This window comes from Eublepharis macularius, chromosome 4 (genome assembly GCF_028583425.1).
Source record: "Eublepharis macularius isolate TG4126 chromosome 4, MPM_Emac_v1.0, whole genome shotgun sequence".
NCBI lineage: Eukaryota > Metazoa > Chordata > Lepidosauria > Squamata > Eublepharidae > Eublepharis > Eublepharis macularius.
In genome coordinates, this window is record NC_072793.1 from 25,153,373 (window position 1) to 25,169,657 (window position 16,285).

General features: G+C 47.1%; 1 protein-coding gene across 1 annotated transcript in view; it reads right to left on the reverse strand.

Moving 5' to 3' along the window:
* CARD14 (caspase recruitment domain family member 14) overlaps window positions 1-16,050 on the reverse strand; it is a 38,587-nt gene extending 22,537 nt beyond the window's left edge. Inside the window, exons 1-7 of the mRNA XM_054976835.1 lie at window positions 15,976-16,050; window positions 9,783-10,017; window positions 8,834-8,971; window positions 7,879-8,204; window positions 5,724-5,894; window positions 4,439-4,558; window positions 1,484-1,609 (exon numbers count right to left, since the gene is read on the reverse strand). Of these exons, the coding sequence (XP_054832810.1) occupies window positions 1,484-1,609; window positions 4,439-4,558; window positions 5,724-5,894; window positions 7,879-8,204; window positions 8,834-8,971; window positions 9,783-10,008 (1,107 nt within the window). The 5' untranslated portion in view covers window positions 10,009-10,017; window positions 15,976-16,050. The remainder of the gene's footprint in view (window positions 1-1,483; window positions 1,610-4,438; window positions 4,559-5,723; window positions 5,895-7,878; window positions 8,205-8,833; window positions 8,972-9,782; window positions 10,018-15,975) is intronic.
* Window positions 16,051-16,285: the final 235 nt, after the last annotated feature.

Consider the following 16,285-nt stretch of genomic DNA (forward strand, 5'->3'; position numbering starts at 1 on the left):
ACACCAAAGAAAATAGCGCTAGGGAATCCGAATATGTCTAATAAGTGCTGGAAGTGTAGAAAGCATGAGGGATCCTTGTATCATATGTGGTGGACGTGTGAGGTAGCCAGGCAGTACTGGGGGGAAATAACAAAAGTAATGAGTGAGATTTTACAATTTCAAGTTAATAAGAACCCAGAACTCCTGCTACTGAACTTGGGAATGGAGGATATCCCAGCACAATATAGGACATTGTTATTTTACATGACAGCAGCAGCTAGGCTTTTGTTTGCGCAGAAGTGGAAAGTACAAGAAGTGCCAACTATCGAGGACTGGAATTACAAATTGCTGTACATGGCGGAGATGGACAAAATGACAAGAAAACTGAGAGACCTTGACCCAGGGCAGTTTAACAAGGACTGGGAGAAGCTGAAACAATATCTGGTGAAAAAATGGGAGGTGGGAGGAGAACTGTGGCAGTTTGAAAATTATTGAAATATAATATAAGAAGAGGGAAGTGACTATACCGGGGGTGGAGAGCTAACAGAATAATTCTAAGCAAATATTAATTATTATATAGAATATTAGTAGTGCTATTACTATAAGAAATTATAAGGATAGAAATTATATTAAATATTTTCTTTGAAAGTAAACAATAATTATATAAGGGAGTATGAATATAGACTAGCATACGGAATGTGGATTTAATAGACTGACTTATGTTAAATGGATATATATTGACTATTTTTGTTAGAAAGCTTTACAATGGCGAATAAGATAATTGAGATAGATAGGTTATGTAAAAGGAAGTAAAGAGTAACATATAGAATATAAGTCAAATTGATTGATTTATTATGAAGGTATGCAATGTTTATAGAAGTACTAGAAGATATGAACAACGAGGGGCAAATTGTTTGTCCCGTACTGAAGAGACCAGAATGAACAAGACAGAGCATAGATTATTAAAATGAATATTATTAGAACTATTGGAGAAGATAGGTTAAGAGAGTATTATTCATTGGTAAGGGAAGGAATTAGAAATAGCACAATTATGATAGATAAGCTTAGAAGAATTTGAAAGTATATTATAATAAATGTATTAAAGTTGATATGAGTAAAGGGAAAATAGAATAAGGGGTTGGAAAACTGTTGGAAGTCAATAAAAAGGGGGGGGAGGGAGGGGGTTAGAATTGGAAAATTTCAGGGAATGTGATTATAAATGATATGGAATGTTTCTAATCCAACAAAAATTTTTACAAAAAATAAAAAATAAACTCCCCTCTGTCTGGAGATCAGGGGGCGGGGCCATCAGCCATGTGACCATTTTCAAGAGCTTCCGGAACTCCGTTCCCCCGCGTCCCCACTGAAAAAAAGCCCTGGATTTATATAACAATTGCACATTCTGCAACTTCAGGAACCTCGTGTTCCTGCTCCCTTGTGTTGGCAATTTCTCCATCTCCTGTGCTTAAAAGGCCTCGCTCCTTGCCAGTCAGACTTCGAATACCTGATCTCGCTCTTTCTGCAGGTCATCCACTTGTGCCTGGAGAGCGCAGATTTTCTCCTTGTAAATCTCGCAGTCCACCTTCATCCTTTGGCACTCAATCAGAGTGTGTTGTCTTTCTTCCCAGCACTGAGTGGAGCCACATGAAGGGAGCAAGACAACAACACTTCATATTTATATAACACTTTCACCAGAGCTCAAAGTGCAGAGCACAAATGGTTTGTCTAAAGCCCACTTTATTAAAAGACCCACTTAATAGAAATTTTGATGGGCTGTTCTTAACATGTTTTACTTGACTATACATGCATCTTGTACCAGTATCTATAAACGTTCACTTATCACCTTGCTTATTTGTTTGAACCTTGGGCCTTTCATGATTCATTATTTGTAATGGCTAATTATTTTTCAGACATATAGAAAGCTTCCACTTTGAAGCGTTATAATGGGATTCACCAGGGCTTTTTTTCTGGGAAAAGAGGTGGTGGAACTCAGTGGGTTGCCAGCAGAGGGGGCAACTCTTGGTGGGAAGTGGTGCTGCGGTACCACATGCATGTGTGCAAAGTGCACGCATGCTCCCAGGACCGCACAATGACATCACTTTGGGTCAGCTGGAATAAGGGGGGAGTTTTTTAAAGTTCAAATCGCCCTAGGAGAAAATGGTCACATGGCTGGTGGCCCCGCCCCCTGATCTCCAGACAGAAGGGAGTTTAGATTGCCCTCCGCGCCACTGGAGCGGTGTGGAGGGTAATCTAAACTCCCCTCTGTCTGGAGATAAGGGGGCGGGGCCACCAGTCATGTGACCATTTTCAAGAGGTTCCGGAACTCTGTTCCACCGCAGTCCAGCTAAAAAAAAGCCCTGGGATTCACACCTAAACTTTCTTCCTCCTTTCTCCCACACATAATTTATACTTGAAAGATTCATGAAACTTGATCAAATTCACTCTCTGCCTTTAATCCTCTTTCCCAATTCACAGTTTGATTTCCATCTGTCTGAAGCGACTCATGTTAGTCTTTAAGATGCCACTGGACTTTTGTGTAAAGCCACCCAGTGAGTTCATGGCTGAGATGAGGTTTGTGGTCTGGTTCATCAATCAGGCTCTTAACCAGGGTGCTCCAACTATTTACTAATGCTGAGCAAAGAACCACAAAGCATCAATCTTGCACGATCTCAGTGGTTAAGGCATAACATATTCAGTACATTTTTATCTTGCCCTTCCTCTACGGAGCTCAGCAGACAGGCATGGTTTGTTCCACTCCTCCCAAAACCCTGTGAGGTAGGTTAGGCTAAGAGTGGAAACACATGAGACAAATTACACATGAAGAGCATGGGCTGAGTTGCACAAGCTTCCCTGGGAGTTGTCGTCTTACCTTCCCCCCTCTCTAAGCTCCTGGAGGAAAACTGAGCCAATTGGATTTTCTTACAAACAACAACCGCTCAACTGGAGAAATTCTCCCTTTCAAAAATCTACTTGCTTTGGTTTTTCTTCAAGAGCTCAGAGACGGGGTGGTGGGAGGGAAACTGCACTGTGATTCCCTGCTGGGAAAAGAAGAATGAGTGGGACTCTCTCTCTCTCTCTCTCTCTCTCTCTCTCTCTCTCTCTCTCTCTCTCTCTCTCTCTCAAAACACCTCAGCTTTTTTCCTCTTGTTACATCATTTCTCACCCCTCCATCCCAAGCTCTCAGAGGATTTTTGAAAGAGAGAGAGTGCGAGAAAGTCCCTCCAGTTGCGATTGTCCTCAGCTGAGAATCACATTGAGTGACTGGGTTTTTTTTAAAGACTACATTTCCCAGGGATTCTTGCAGGATCTGACACGCACCTTTGCATCTCGTGTAGTTCCACCCTGAGACAAAATACATGGCCAAGGTCATCCATTCATGAACAGCAGTTCTCCTAAGTCCTAGTCCAACACATTCACCTTTACACCACACTATTATAAGGATATTAAGGTGGAGTTCAGAGGGTTGCCAGACAGTCATTCTCTTATCCATGCACTAACCAGACCCAGGCCTGCAACTTCAGCAAGATAATAACAACATACCACTCTTCTAGGAACATTAGGACCCAATTCAGAGTGGTGAACGAAGTCAATATTATTATTATCCCCATAATACCACTGGGATGCTGGGGCTGAGGGGAGTGGCTTACCCAAGGCCACCTGCGGAGCTCATGACAGTAGTGGGATTGCTACAACATGTGCACTTCAGCCAAACCCTCTTTAGACATCAAAACACTGCTTTCATTGTCCTATCACTGTTAGAAAGTTATTTGGAATGAAAATACAGCAAATTTAGTGCAATCAACTGGATAAGTGTGTAGGGTGAGAAGCAGAGCTCATTTCAAGGGGGAAGGCGCAGGAACGCAGTTCCGGCAGTTCCCCAAAGAGGTCACGTCAGGTGGCCCCGCCCACCTGACTCAGCCATTTTGGGCACGTTTCGTCCTGGATTGGGGCCGAAACGGCCAGGATCAGGCCTCTGACGGGTGGTGGATCACTCTCCTGCTCAGCAGCAGCCCGATCCTGACCATTTTGGTCCCCTTTTTGGCCATTTTCAGCCTGTTTTTGCCATTTTGGGCCCAATTTCGGCCCTGAATGGCCAGGATTGGGTCCAAAACAGCCAGAATAGTCGATGTCAGGGGGGATATGGCATATGCAAATCAGTTATGCTAATAGCACACTTCTGGTGATGTCAAGGGGTGTGGCATATGCTAATGAGTTATGCTAATGAGTTCCTCCAGCTCTTTTTCTACGAAATGACCCCTGGTGAGGAGCAAGTGATGGCAAGGCCTAAACCAGGCAGCACAAGAGTGCCTCGTGGTCCTCAGCTACTGGGTGAAGGATTCGAGGCAAAGGAGAGATGGATCTTCGTCAGATAGGTGGGTTGCACTTTCTTGAAGTCACCTTTGAGTTGATCGGAGGCCATCTCTGCCCAAGCCACCACGGGCAATACAGCATCCCTCACCTGCTTGCGCCGATTCTCAGCCAGCACCGCCTGCTCCCTGAGTGAGTGGATCCGGTTCAGCAGCTCCTGTTTGCCCTCCAGAGCCTCATCGAGGGTCTGCTCTAGAATGTCCTTCTCCACCTGGCCAAATTAAACAGGGTAGTTAGAAACATCTTCCTCCTCGCCCTCCCTAAGAGGGACAGAGATAGCACCCTTCGACGGAGATTAGAGGTATGGAAATCTGCTTCCTTGAGCCACGGCCGCCACAGCCAAAATATAAGCATAAGGGACATTATGCAGGTGCTGACTTGTGCAAAACCATTCTGAGTTTTGCACCTTTGGGGTGAAGGGCTGCGGTTCAGTGGCAGAACGTCTGCTTGGCATGCAGAAGGGCCCCGGGTTCTGTTGCGGTTTAAAGAAGCAGGCAGTAGGTAATGGGAAAATCCTTGACCTCAGATACTGAAAAGCAGCTGCCACTCTGAGTAGACGATACTGACCTTAACAGACCAGTGGTCTGACTCAGTCTAAGGCATAAGCACCCGTGGGTGCCCATAGAACATGTGCAAGTCACCCAAGTATTCAATGTAGTTTTGCAAAAAAATAAAAATGGTGGATTTAAGACTACACGAAACAGGTGTGGATTGGGAGGCAAAAACAACCCTGAAAATGGGCCTTACTTTGCTTCCCAAAGGAGCAGGGAGGACGAACAGGCCAACATGCACAGGGCTGCCCTGCAGAAGGCACCTTGCCTCTCTTGGAGCAGGAGCGGCCCTGGGCTGTCATCCCTCCAGGACTTTTCCCAGCGGCTTTAATGGCCAGTCCACTCCTGGTAAAAAGCTGTCCTTGGGCAAGCAGCCCATAGCTCTGCTAAATCCCTACATTGATTTTATTCTAGTTTAGCTTCCATAGCTTCCCCACAAAGAATGCTGGGAATTGTAGTTTGCACAGGTAGAGAAATCTGTGTCAAAGATCCATGGCCCGCATCCAGGGCTTTTTTTCAGCAGGAACACAGTGGAATGGAGTTCCAGCACCTCTTGTGTCCGGTAACCCCGCCTCCCGATCTGCAAACAGAGATCAGTTCCCCTGGAAGAAATGGCAGTTTTATAAGGGGGCCCGTGTGTTTCTCCCTCATTTCCCTCTTGAGAGTTCCACCACCTCTTTTCCCAGAAAAAAAAAGCCCTGCCCACATCACAGAACCACAAGTCTCGGGTTTCCCTGTGGGAAAGCAAAGACTGTGAAATCATATTAAGTATGCAGCGTCAGTCTTTCTCCCACAAATGCATTCCAGGACCTAGCACTTTTTTACCACACTGAAAGTCTCCAGATCCACAAGTGACTTGAGACGCTCATTCTCCTCTTTCAGCATCAGCAGCTCATCTGCCTGTGGATGCACATCCTCGTTCGCCTTCTGGGATCGTTCTCTCTCGCAATAGGATGAAACCCGGGCTTGCTGCAATTCCTGCTTCATCAGGTAGAGCTGTCATGGTATACATACAGAAAGATGGCAAAGAACAGTTATAGAGAACTGTGAAACATTTAATCAAATTTGTGGTGCTCACTGTGGATCACGGCATATGAGAGTCTCGGTTTCGGATGTCTAAGAATGCAGCACATCTATGAGCACTAGATGCAACCATGTGCTTGGCCCACAAACTGTGAGCTGTTATATTCCAAACATATGAACGTTCTACAAGAGCATTAGTTAAATACGAGCAAGTAGAAAGTCAATTACAATACAAGCTGAAAGAAAAGTAGGCAACATAGGCAAATCAATCAGGCAACATAGGCAAATCAATCAAGCCCATTTTCCAGTCTCCAGTAGCCATTCAGGGCTGTTCCTGTTCCTGAAGGGTTGGAATAGGGTTGCCAGGTCCCCTGACCCTCACCCCTCCGGTGGGAGATCTGCAGCCTGGATCTTATCTTGTGCTTTTCCTTTTCGTGTGCATGCTGAGCATGTGTGCTCCCTCCTTGTGCAATGATGTCACTGGAGTGGTGTGCAATGATGTCACTGGAAGTGATGTCACTTCCAGGAAGTGACATCATTGTGTGGGTTCTCTGGCCGCCCTGGAAGCCCTCCTGTGCTCTCCAGGGGAGCGAATGAGCTACGCAGTGGCCTGATTTGGCCTGAATCCAGGCCGATTTGGCCAAATCGGGCCTGAATCATCCCAAATCTGGCCGTTGCAGAGCACAGGAGTGCTCCCATGCCCCAAAACAGCTTGATTCAGCTGGTTTGGGCCCCATTTGGGCTGAATCGGGCCCAAATCTGGCTGCTGCACTATGTGGGGGCGCACCCTGGGAGGCGCATTCTCCTCTGCCGGCGGCCAGGTAAGCGGGGGTGGAGAGTGGCAGCACAGGATCCTCCATCCACGGAGAGGGACAGGCATCCCTAGTCTAGAACAACCTCCTACCACCTTCCCCCAACCTCAAACAATTTCTGTTCCCAAAGCACTCATTGCTGTGTATTTTCAGCCCCGAACTACCACCAATCTCATGGATAGTAGGCCACATACAGATCCTGCCATCTATTGATCCTGATCAGTTCTTCAGGGAAGTGGGCTGCCCAAAGGGTGGGGTCCAGGACTCAAGACTTGTTGCCACGATTCAACCTACCTCAAGGACAGTTTATTAGCTAAGTGGATAGTCCTTGGAGAAATCTGAAAACATTTAAGTATTTCAGGAAAGTTCCGTCTGCTAAGGACCCTATCATTTTCCAGCAAGCAGATGCTGAAGGGCCTCATAAAATTTAGATGCATTCCTTCATAATTTGCATTAATAGAGATAACTACATTTATTCTGAAATATTTGCGCAGAGTGGTAAGCTGCAGTACTGCAGCCCAAGCTCGATCCTGGTGGAAGCCGGGTTCAAGTAACAGGCTCAAGGTTGACTCAGCCTTCCATCCTTCCGAGGTCGGTAAAATGAGTACCCCGTTTCCTGGGGGTAAAAGTGTAGATGACTGGGGAAGGCAATGGCAAACCACCCCGTAATAAAATCTGCCAAGAAAATGTCATGATGCAATGTCCCCGCATGGGTCAGTAATGACTTGGTGCTTACACAGGTGCTTTACCTATATTATATGCAGACAATTATTATCTAGTAGGAATTGAATCAGGGTAAGATCACCGCTCTTCAATTATCTGTTGAACAGATGGACTGTGTGTTTCTTCAGAACCTGCAGCATAAATTGCTGTCCTTGCTGGAAAACAGGATCCTGGGCGGTCTAGATGGCATAACAAGTCCTACGCTCTACAGCGCCCAGTTTTGTGAAACGGGCAGGAAGTAGCAGATAACCACGGGGGTTACCAGCAGAAGCATTATGAGATCCTAACAAAACATTCCACCTGCATTAATCACTGCTAGAGCATTAGCCAACAAACATGGGGATTCCAGCACAACATACCACCCACATTAGTCACTGGAGGCAGCTGCCAACGTGTGCCACAAACCCCGCTCAGCACCACACCTCTTCCTGCAGGCTCTGGCAACGGGTGATAGCCATGTCCTTCTCCTGCAGAGCACTGCTGTAGCGCAAGGACAGGCTGTACAGCTCATCCTTCAGCTTGAGGGCCTCGTGGAAATAAGCACTGAGCTCCCTCTTCATGCGGTTGCACTCCGCCTCGATGCCTCTCAGGCTTTCGGCCTGGGCTTCCAGTCGAGCCGCTTTCTCCTTCAGCTGACGGCAATGCTGTAACAGGGAGAGCTTTTGTCGCTTCTCTAGGCTCAGTTCTTCCTGGAGGCTGCTCACGGCCTTGCCCAAGCATTCAGTGACCTGGGAGCTCTCAATCAGACCTAGAAGTGGAGGAGAAAGAACGTCTCAGCCTTTACCCAGGGCTGGTCCTCCTACTTTTAAGAACAGCACATGGCAACCGCTTGTCGTGTTTTTACTGCCCACTGTGTGAGAGCCAAGCTAGTGACGCCTGACACAGGTTGGACACTTGTCAGCTCACCTCAAGTTCTGATGGGAAATGTAGGCATCCTGGTCTTTCAGCTCGGCTCTCCATTTAATTGAAGTTTACAGAACACACACACACCCCATACACACACACACAACCAGCAGAGGGGATGGGGGCGCCCGGCGAGAGCCCGACGCCTGCCCTCCCCTCCCGACTGCATGTTCTCCCTCCCATAAACTGCCACTCTGTAAACTTCAATTAAATGGAGAGCCAAGCTGCAAGACCAGGATGCCTACATTTCCCATCAAAACTTGAGGGAAGCTGACAAGTGTCCAACCTGTGTCAGGCGTCACTTGTAGCTTGGCTCTGAGATAGAGGCTGAAGGGGTGTGAGTAACAGATGGCAGAAAACTGTCAGCCCCGCTGATGTCAATTAGTTAGGGCTCCCCACACAACAACAGCTCTGGGACCGCAACGGCCAGCTCTGTCTATGGGGTCTGTCGAGGAGGGACCCTAGGGAACTCACCGCTGAAGTTGTTGGGGTCTATAGAAGGCTCCAAGCCAGTGATGAGAGTATAAATGTCAGGGTTGTGGAGTTTCAGGCTCTCCAAAAAGGCAAGGGCTCCGTTTTTCCCACGGGATTTCAAGAGATCCAGCATGTGGCCTGCAAGCGGATCAGAAAGAGGAGCAACATAACATGGAGGTGATGGGAAGCCCTGCGGACAAGATCCCAAATGCCCAGCTTGCTCGGACAGGAAAACGTTGTGGGCGCCATGTTTCCTTCTTCAGTTAATAATAGCATTGCGTAGAGCAAAAAATTTCTATCTCAGAGAAGCCATTACAGCAGGCTCAGTGCCCAGTATACTCAACACTAGGTGGTCATAGATGATCTCTGCTAGTCAAGGCCCAGCCTTCTCCATTCATACTTGTCTTCGTGGGAATAACTGTCTTGATAGGCTGTGGAAAGGCAAGTCACGCATGGCCCCCATCTGGAAATTCAGCAGCCAACGTTTCAATTAATTTGTATGACTGCACAAAAGATTTAGTGTCCATCTTTTCATTTAACCACAAATGAATGTAACTATCTGAATGTTTGTGTCACAGGCTATCTTATTCTCCCAGGATTCTTCTAACAAGTAGAGGGTACTCTGTCCTTCATATTCAACAATGCAGAGTGTCCTATCCTGGGAAAGTAAGGCTGATCTTGCCCCTAAAATTGGTATAAATTCTTCCTACTTGTAGTAGATATTTTGTAAAACTTGGGGTGGAAATGGGTTTACAAACCGGATGTGACTGCATTGGGCTGTACTACTTCCTGTCCCCATTTCTGCCAAAGGCAGAGGGGAAATTATGGTTGCTAGATCCAAGATGGGAAATTCCTGGAGATTGGGCGGGGGGGGGGGGTGCCTCGACTGGGTGAAGTTTTTGGAGCGACCACAGCAGGGATATAATTCCAGAGTTCATTTTCTGCTCACCAGCTCTCATGGCACTGTTTGTGAACTGTGGGCTGTGCAGCACCTCTTCCTCATCCAGTTGGCCAAACACCTTGGCCTGTCGTAAATAAGGCGTCAGCCGGCTCGGGCAAACACCCCGCACAATTCTATAGCGATGGCCTTCCACCATCTCCCACAAACGGTCCTCATCCATGTCACGGAGCTCTGTATCGACCAGGCTGGGGTTCTCGGTCCCCACCCCTGCCATAATGGAAACCTGCAGGAGAAAGAAGAAAGGTCAGTTTTTTATTGTTGGACAGTAAATTAAGATGAACTCACTATAGAGCTTCAAGTTTATGTTCTAAAATGGGCATTCAGCATGACAGAGGCAAATCCTAACCCAGAGACAGTGGCATTGCACAGAACTGAAAAGATCCTCAGAAATCATTTAGCCCAGGCTCCTACCTTAAATCAGATATCTGCCCAAACCAATGCTACTACAGGTTAATCCCTGCCATTACAAATCAGGCTATATAAACCAGATTATATTCTCAGCTGTAACAACAACAACAACCACATTCGATTTATATATTGCCCTTCACGACAACTTAACACCCACTTAGAGCGGTTTACAAAGTATGTTGTTATTATCCCCACAACAATCACCCTGTGAGGTGGGTGGGGCTGAGAGAGCTCCGGAGAGCTGTGACAGACCCAAGGTCACCCAGCTAGCTTCAAGTGGAGGAATGGGGAACAGACATAGGCACAAACCGAAAAAAACCCGGTTCGTGGTTCGTTGCTGTTCCACAAACTACAAACCACGAAATCCACGACCTTGTACCAGTTCATGAATCGGTTCGTGGTTTGTAGTTTGTGGAATTCAAATGGCCAGCACTGGTTTATGAAGCCGGTGCAGGGTGTTTTAAACTGACAGGTCCCTTCTCCTGTCACCCCAAAGCAGCAGAAGTCTGTCAGTTTCACAACACCCCTGAAGGCTTCATCCGATGGGGTGAAGCTGGTGCGGGGCATGTTAAACTGACACCTCTCGTTCTCCTGTCCCCCAAGTGGCAGGAGAATGGGAGCTGTCAGTTTGACAGACCTTGCACCAGCTTCAGCCCAGGGGCTGAACCAACGCGAGGTCTGTCAAACTGACAGCTCCTGTTTTCCTGCCTCCCTGGGCAGAAAGAGAACGGGGGCTGTCAGTCTGACATACCCTGTGCTGGCTTCAGCCCAGGGGCTGAACCCGGTGCTGGGTTTGTCAGACTAACAGCTCTCATTCTCCTCCCACCTGGAAGGGAGAAGAACAAGAGAAGTTAGTTTGACAGACCCAGCACTGGGTTCAGCCCATGGGCTGAAGCCAGCATGGGATCTGTCAAACTGACAGCCCCTGTTTTCCTGCTGCCCAGGGAGGAAAGAGAATGGGGGCTGTCAGTTTGACAGACCTCACGCCAGTTTCAGCCCATGGGCTGAACCAGCGCAAGGTCTGTCAAACTGAGAGCCCCTGTTTTCCTGCCACTCCCCAGAGGCAGGAGGCTGTCAGCTTCACAGACCCCGCACCAGCTTTAGCACATGGGCTAAACCCAGCGTGGTGTGTGTGAAACTGACAGCCCCCTTCTCCTGCCACTCGCTGGCGGCAGGAGAACGGGGCTGTCAATTTCACACACCCCTCAGTGGCGCCAGCCTGTCTGAGGTTCCAACGCTCACAATCCACACAAACCGGGCCTGAAAAAGTTGTGAGGGTTCATTAACACGCGGCTCTACAAACCACGTGTTAACGAACCAAGAACAGGCCTGGTTCGTGCTGTTTTTTGGGTCGTAATTCGATTCGTGCCCACCTCTAGTGGGGAATCAAACCGGGTTCTCCAGATTAGAGTCCTGTTGCTCTTAACCAGTACACCAAGTTATGTATTTTCTGCTAGCCCACATAAGCAAGCACAGTGAAAACAATTTTGATACTCTGAGTGGAATACATCATTTCCCCCCTGAACAGCAAGGTTCTGTCCATCAAAATAGACTTGAAACTGTGCAGATAATCCCTAGAGAAACTTCAAAAGGATGGTTGGATAAGAAATCTTAGAGTGCAGCACTGCAGTAGCCTATATCACTTGCTTCTTTCCATCCAGAAACAATCAAGTATGCAAATTTGTTTACGTAATGTAAACTATCTTGTCTCTAACTTCATCTTTCATGACCAAAGCTAAGACAATTATAACAGTGATCAAGGAAAGCATCTTATCTTCAGGAATTATGTCAGTTTTGTGTTCTTTTAAAAGTAGCACCCTACTGACACCGAAAAAATGTTTTTGAGATCTCTTTTAAGTTATACTTGTGTATGAGAGCTAGTTTGATGTAGTGGTTAAGAGCGCGGCACTCTAATCTGGAGAGCCAGGTTTGATTCCCCACTCCTCCATTTGAAGCCAGCTGGGTGATCTTCGGTCAGTCACAGCTCTTCCAGAGATCTCTCAGCCCCACCTACTTCACATGGTGTTTTGTTTTATCATCACAACAACCCTGTGGGGTAGGTTAGTTTGAAAGAGTAACTGGCCCAAAGGCATCCCAAAAACCTTCACAGATGATTTGAGCTGAATTCTGCCCAGTCTTAGTCCAATACACTAGCAGTTCACTATAGTGAGTTTCCCAACAACAATATACTCCTCCTGTTCTCCTTAGCAAGGCAAATCCCCTTCTCTAAATGCCCAGAGGCAATGACCCGAGAGGCATTTTCAGGTTTTTTTACCTCCCTTTTCAGTGGAAAACCAAAGCAGCTCGCAACATTCCCCATTTTGTCTCACAACAACAACCCTATGAGGTAGGGCTCTTAAATTCAGCCTGCGAAATTCCTGGTGATTTGGTGGCAGTTTCTGGGGAGGTCAGAGTTTGGAGAGGGAAAGTATACAGCAGAGTATAACGCCACAGAGGCCACCCTCCGGAACTGTCTTTTCCTCCAGGAGAGCTGATCTTGGTAGTCTAGAGATCAGAGATAATTCTGGGGGAACTCCAGGCCCCGCCTGCATGTTGGTAACCCTCACGGCTTTTTTTCAGCTGGAACACGGTGGAACAGAGTTCTGGCACCTCTTGAAAATGGTCACATGGTCGGTGGCCCCGCCCCAATCTCCAGACAGAGGGGAGTCGAGATTGCCCTCCCCGCCGCTCCAGCGGCTGCTCCAGTGGCACGGAAGGCAATCTAAACTCCCCTCTGTCTGGAGACCAGGGGGCGGGGCCACCAGCCATGTGACCATTTTCACAGAGGGCAATTTAAACTTTAAAAAAAACTTCCCCCTTGTTCCAGCTGACCCAAAGTGATGTCATTGTGCGGTCCTGAGTTTCACCACTGAGTTCCATCACTTTTCCCAGAAAAAAAAGCCCTGGATAAGAGCATTATCCGATCCAAACCCAACAACACACACACACATTTCTTCCTCCCAACTGCATATTCCAACCAATCAGTTTACAACCTAGAAGGAAATGGCAGAAAGCAAAATCCCTGCTAAACTTGCCAAGCAAGGAAAGTACAGCTGGGCAGGGAGTCTTGCCAGTAGACACAGCCTCCGCATGCCCTGAAGTGCTTACCTAGTTGGGGAAAATGTAATATTGCACAAAGAGATTAAGAGAAATCTATGCCTCTTGTGCTTCCTGACAGGACAAAGTCAATCCACAGTGGGACACAAATCTTAATTTCCGGTGCTAAGTAACACAATTAACATTTAGTCTCCCCTTCCAATAGCCTGAGCTACAATAACTTGTGAAGTCTGCAAAAACTAGCTCTTGCATAAAGCTACAGTTTAGCACAAGTAGGAGCTCAGTTTAAACAAGATACTGCCGGAATGCAAAGTCCCACCACAGTGAGCACTTTTGCCTCACATCCACAGACATGTGCAGGGAAATACAGTAGCAGAGACCTGAGGTGGACTGCATCATGTGGCTTGCCAGCCTCCAGGTGGTGGCTGGAGATCTCCCGGAATTACAACTGATCTCCAGGTGACAGAGATCCGTTCCCCTGGAGAAAATGGCTGCTTTGGAGGGTGGGCTGTATGGCATCACACCATTCTGAGGCCCCTCCCCACCCCAAACCCTGCCCTTTCCAGGCTCCACCCTCAAAATCTCCAGGAATTTCCCAACCTGGACCTGGCAACCATAGGTGGAGAGATCCTGGAGGGTAAAATTTTGGTTTTCCCCCCTATTTTAAAAATTCCACAAACAGTAAAGCAGCACAGCAAGAGAAGCAAAAACTTCTCTCTGCTAGTTTTTTGTTTGCATGGAGTTTTTTCTCTATGCAAAAGAACAAGCAGGCTAGAATCTATCACCTGCAATCTGAGGGCCAAGCTAGAAGTGACGAATTACACCTGAATGGCAAGTGAACAGACTCACATGTATTCCTCCCTCTATGGGCCAAGCTACAAGTGACGAATGACACTTGAACGGCAAGTGGATTGAGTGGAGAGCAAGTGAACAGGGAGAAATACACTTGCTGTTCAAGTGTCATTCGTCACTTGTAGCTAGGCCCTCAGTGATCGAGTGGAGTGCAAGTAAACAGGGAGGAATACATGTGAGTCTGTTCACTTGCCATTCGGATGTAATTTGTTACTTCTAGCTTGGCTCTAAGGGCCAAGCTACAAGTGACGAATTACACTTGCCTGGCAAGTGAACAGACTCACGTGTATTCCTCCCTGTTCACTTGCCCTCCATTTGCCCTCCACTTGATCACATAGTGGAGGGCAAGTGGAGGGCAAGTGAACAGGGAGGAATACACGTGAGTCTGTTCACTTGCCAGGCAAGTGTAATTCATCACTTGTAGCTTGGCTCTGAGGCAGTAGTCTGCCCCCCCACCTCCTTGCCACCTTGTTCTCTTGCTCGTGTGAACACAGCAAAATAAAGTGGTAGATAAACCAGTTACCAGTCAGTTCTTGTTTACTTTAGATATATAATTCAGGTTTAAGAAGCCTGATGGGAAGGGCACAGTTACTAAAAGCCAGAATTCTCATTCGTCTTAACTCTCCGGCTAACAGAGGCCAATTATTTGGAGCAGGAATCAGGTCCCTTTTCTAATTTGATAATTCAGTCATACAAACAGTGTCAACATATGTTACCACTTTATAGCTCAAATGAAGACAAGAAGCCCCTGCCCCAAGGAGGTTGCAATCCCAAATTAGATAGAGGTCAGGCAGGGGGAAGGGAAGATGAAAGATTAACAAGAAATGATTGTGAACAAATTCAACTATGTGTACTTTGACTGTTGAAGTTAAGAATAAAAATTGAGGGTGAAGACTGGATTTTAAAAGTCTGAAGTTATGTTTCCATTAACAAGTTAAAAATAAAACAAAGGGGGGAAAGACACAAAGCAGAGATTAAATTTGCAGAGAAGGTTGGAAAGTAGAAGTTCACCATCCCATAACTGTAGGGTCAGGAACCTTGGTGACAAAGAATATAAAAACATTACACTCATGGTTCTAGCTCTTCACCAATCTGGAAATGAGGTTTTTATAATTTATTTATTGCAAACCTTTATATTCCAGGTTTCCGCATGTGTAAGTAAAACATAAACCCCCAAATCTCCCCCCTGCCATATCTGGGGTAAGAGGTGTGACAATGCCAGGAATCATGTCGTATGCCCCCATTTTTAGCGAAGTGTAGCCATGGAACTGCCGCCAAGAGCCTGTATCAGGGACGAAAAGGCTTCAGCCCCAACTGAGTTCTTCTTAGCAAATTCCAAATCTTGCCTCACTACTATCAACATCCTAAGCTACTTTGCCCAGGACAAAGTGACGGATACCAATCAATCAATGTATTTAATACGGTCAGAGACCAAACAGGCAAGGCTTTTTTTCAGCTGGAACGTGGGGGAACAGAGTTCCGGAACCTCTTGAAAATGGTCACATGGCTGGTGGCCCCGCCCCCGGATCTCCAGACAGAGGGGAGTTTAGATTGTGGAGGGCAATCTACACTCCCCTCTGTCTGGAGATCAGGGGGCGGGGCCACCAGCCATGTGACCATTTTCTCCTAGGGCAACCCGCTGAGTTCCACCACCTCTTTTCCCAGAAAAAAAGCCCTGCAAACAGGTAACAAAATACCATCTGGTTAAAACTTACAGTCAATGTAAACCGTGTTGTGACGGACAGCTCGGATTACTCTCACCAAAATGATAACAGCGCTTCCCCCCTCCCCCTGCCTCTTCAGACCAATCTATTGCCTTGAGCCAGATCTTGAAAGCAAGATTTTGCTTTTGCTGTCGTCTTACCTGCTGTCCCTGCTGATCAACAGTGGCGGCTGTTGAGTGGATATTGAGGCTGCATGGCTTGGAAGGAGACTGTGATTTCTAAAGAGTGCAGCTAAACAAGTTTTTCAGGTGGGCCGTCTCTCTCTCTCTCTCTCTCTCTCTCTCTCTGCCAGGGTGATCTTAATGTACTCACAGTAGTTCTCCCTCTTGGGCATTTTGCCAGGACTAAAGACACATTAACCCAACAAAAGTGTCTGGTGCTGTTCCAGCACAACAAGACCTCGTTCGCTACCTTGCAACGCATACCTCCCTCAAGATGCAGCCACATAGC